Source organism: Neopelma chrysocephalum, unplaced genomic scaffold, assembly GCF_003984885.1.
Source record: "Neopelma chrysocephalum unplaced genomic scaffold, ASM398488v2 Primary Assembly neopelma1_192, whole genome shotgun sequence".
Lineage (NCBI taxonomy): Eukaryota > Metazoa > Chordata > Aves > Passeriformes > Pipridae > Neopelma > Neopelma chrysocephalum.
The window spans coordinates 1-2,406 of record NW_020897854.1 but is presented as its reverse complement, the minus strand read 5'-3'; the positions used below and the strand labels follow the sequence as shown (position 1 = coordinate 2,406).

The window sequence follows — 2,406 nt, the reverse complement described above, 5'->3', positions numbered from 1 at the left end:
CCAGCACCTCCTGGAGCTCTGACAGGATTGGGGCTGGTGGAGTTCTGGTGTCCTTCAACCTCCAGGGGAAGAAGCTTTCCCAAAATCCAGCCCGAATCCCCCCTGACACAGCTTCAAACCCAACCACAGGAGGGAGAGAGGAAGATGAGAGGTTCTGGGGAGCCCCTGGGAGCAGAATCCCGCCGGGAATCCCCTCTGGCAGCCCCACTCACGATGTCCTGGCAGATGTAGCCGATGGCCTCCAGCGTGGACTCTTTCATGTGCTCCGTGCTGTGCTGGTTGGTGACGTTGGCCACCAGTTGGGGGATGAGCTCTGGCCACTGGTTCATGGGGATTTCGGCGCAGGCGATTCCGGCCACGCACTGGGAAGCGGAGCTGGGCCGGTACGTCTCCGTTCCCAGGGTCTGGAGCACCTGGAATGGGGCAGGGGAGGGTTTAGGGCAGGCACAGGGAATCCCTGCCCGTCCCAAATCCTTCCCAGCAGAGCAGTTGGCTTGTTCTGCTTCCCATTTCAAACGGGGAAACGAGGCTGGAGGGGAACATTCCCAATGGGAAGTGGGATCCAGTTGTGATTCCAACACATCCTTTAACTCTGGGAACGGTTCAAGTGCCACAACATGGAAAGGGCTCAAACAATCCATTCCCACTCAGGAAGAGAAATTATTATAAAGTAAAAATTATTAATATCACTATCAAATCATCATTTAAAAATCACTACAAAGCAAAATTATTGTTATTAGTTAAAATTATAAAGACAAAGTAAAACTATTATTATTATTATTTAAAATTATAAAGATAAAGCAAAATTATTATTGCTTAAAATCCTAAAGACAAAGCAAAATTATTATAATTAGTTAAAAGCAAAATCATTGTTATTATTAGTTAAAATTATAAAAACAAAGCAAAATTATTATTATTATTAGTTAAAATTATCAAGACAAAGCAAAATTATTATTTGTATTAGTTAAAATTATAAAGACAAAGCAAAATTGTTATTATTAGTTAAAATTATCAAGACAAAGCAAAATTGTTATTATTAGTTAAAATTATCAAGACAAAGCAAAATTATTATTATTATTAGTTAAAATTATAAAGAAAAATTATTGTTGTTGCTGTTGTTATTATTATTGCTAAAATTATAGTAGAGCAAATTAACAAAACAGAAATTGGGGGTGAAATCCCTGCCCAAACACCAATTATTTTTCATGCCAAAATAATCTACAGAACCATTCAGACAAATAATTGCTATTAGAATGATTTTTTTTGGGTATTCTTCCATAACTCTTTTTTAGAAAAGCAGAGGGATCCCATTGCTCATATCCAGGCATCATTTTCCTCCCATCAGCCAAAAAACCACCACTTGTGCCACTGCAAAGCCCCCAAACTTTAACCATCAGAGAGCTCAGGGGTCCTCAGGCAAACTCTCAAAACTTAAGCATCTAATTTTCTATTTGGGACTTGCAATTTTTTTACCATATTCTACTCTTAAAACTCGATTTTTAACTTCTCAGGCCTCTGTGGTCAGGCCCAGGGATTGTAAAACACCTGAGGAAGCTGCTCCTTAGAAAAGGAGGAAAAACCTTCCCTGAGGGGGGTTTTCTTCTGAAAAAATCAAAGCAAAGAGGTCCAGTGGGGGAGGATCCATGGAATCATGGAATGGTTTGGGTGGGAAGGGACCTTAAAATTCACCCAGTGCCACCCCCTGCCATGGGCAGGGACACCTTGCACTGTCCCAGGGTGCTCCAACCTGGCCTTGGACACTTCCAGGGATCCAGGGGCAGCCACAGCTTCTCTGGGCAACCTGTGCCAGTGTTTTAACACCTTCATTGGAAAAACTTCCTTCTGTCTCATCCAAACCAATTCTGCACTTTAAAACCATCACCCTTTTTCCTCTCAGAATCCCGGAATATCCTGAGCCGGAGGGGACCCCCAAGGATCACCCAGTGCAACCCCAAAATCCCCCCCTTGTCCCTGAGAGTGTGGTCCAAACAATTCCTGAGCTCTGGTAGGTTTGGGACGTGACATTCCCAGGGAATTCCAGCGCCCAACCACCCTCTGGAGAAAGAGCCTCGTCCCGATTTCCCCCCAATACTTGTATGGAATAAACATCCCACAAGAAGCACCACAAGTGAAGCTGCTGCTGCTCCAAGGGGAGACTTTGCAGGTGGAAAAAAGGATGGAAAAGACATTCCAGGGTTGGAGAACCCCCCCAAAACCTCAACACTCACGTAGTTCTTGACCTCCCTGCGGGCGTTGGCGTCGATGGCCAACCATCTCTGCTGGTACTGGGCCTTGATGTCGGGATCCTTGGAAGTCAGGGAATTCTTGATCTGCAGCCCCGCTGCCACTCGAGCCACTTGGCTGTTCCCGGGATTTGCCAGCACTCTGGACAGTTCCACCAGGAAG

At 44.8% G+C, this 2,406-nt stretch overlaps 1 protein-coding gene across 1 annotated transcript in view; it reads right to left on the bottom strand.

Annotated features, from left to right (window-relative positions):
- The window catches only part of KPNB1 (karyopherin subunit beta 1), a 23,240-nt gene extending 20,840 nt beyond the window's left edge, over positions 1-2,400 (bottom strand). The window contains exons 1-2 of the mRNA XM_027702696.1: positions 2,229-2,400; positions 213-413 (exon numbers count right to left, since the gene is read on the bottom strand). Coding sequence (XP_027558497.1) covers positions 213-329 — 117 coding nt within the window. The 5' untranslated portion in view covers positions 330-413; positions 2,229-2,400. The remainder of the gene's footprint in view (positions 1-212; positions 414-2,228) is intronic.
- Between the last annotated feature and the right edge of the window lie 6 nt (positions 2,401-2,406).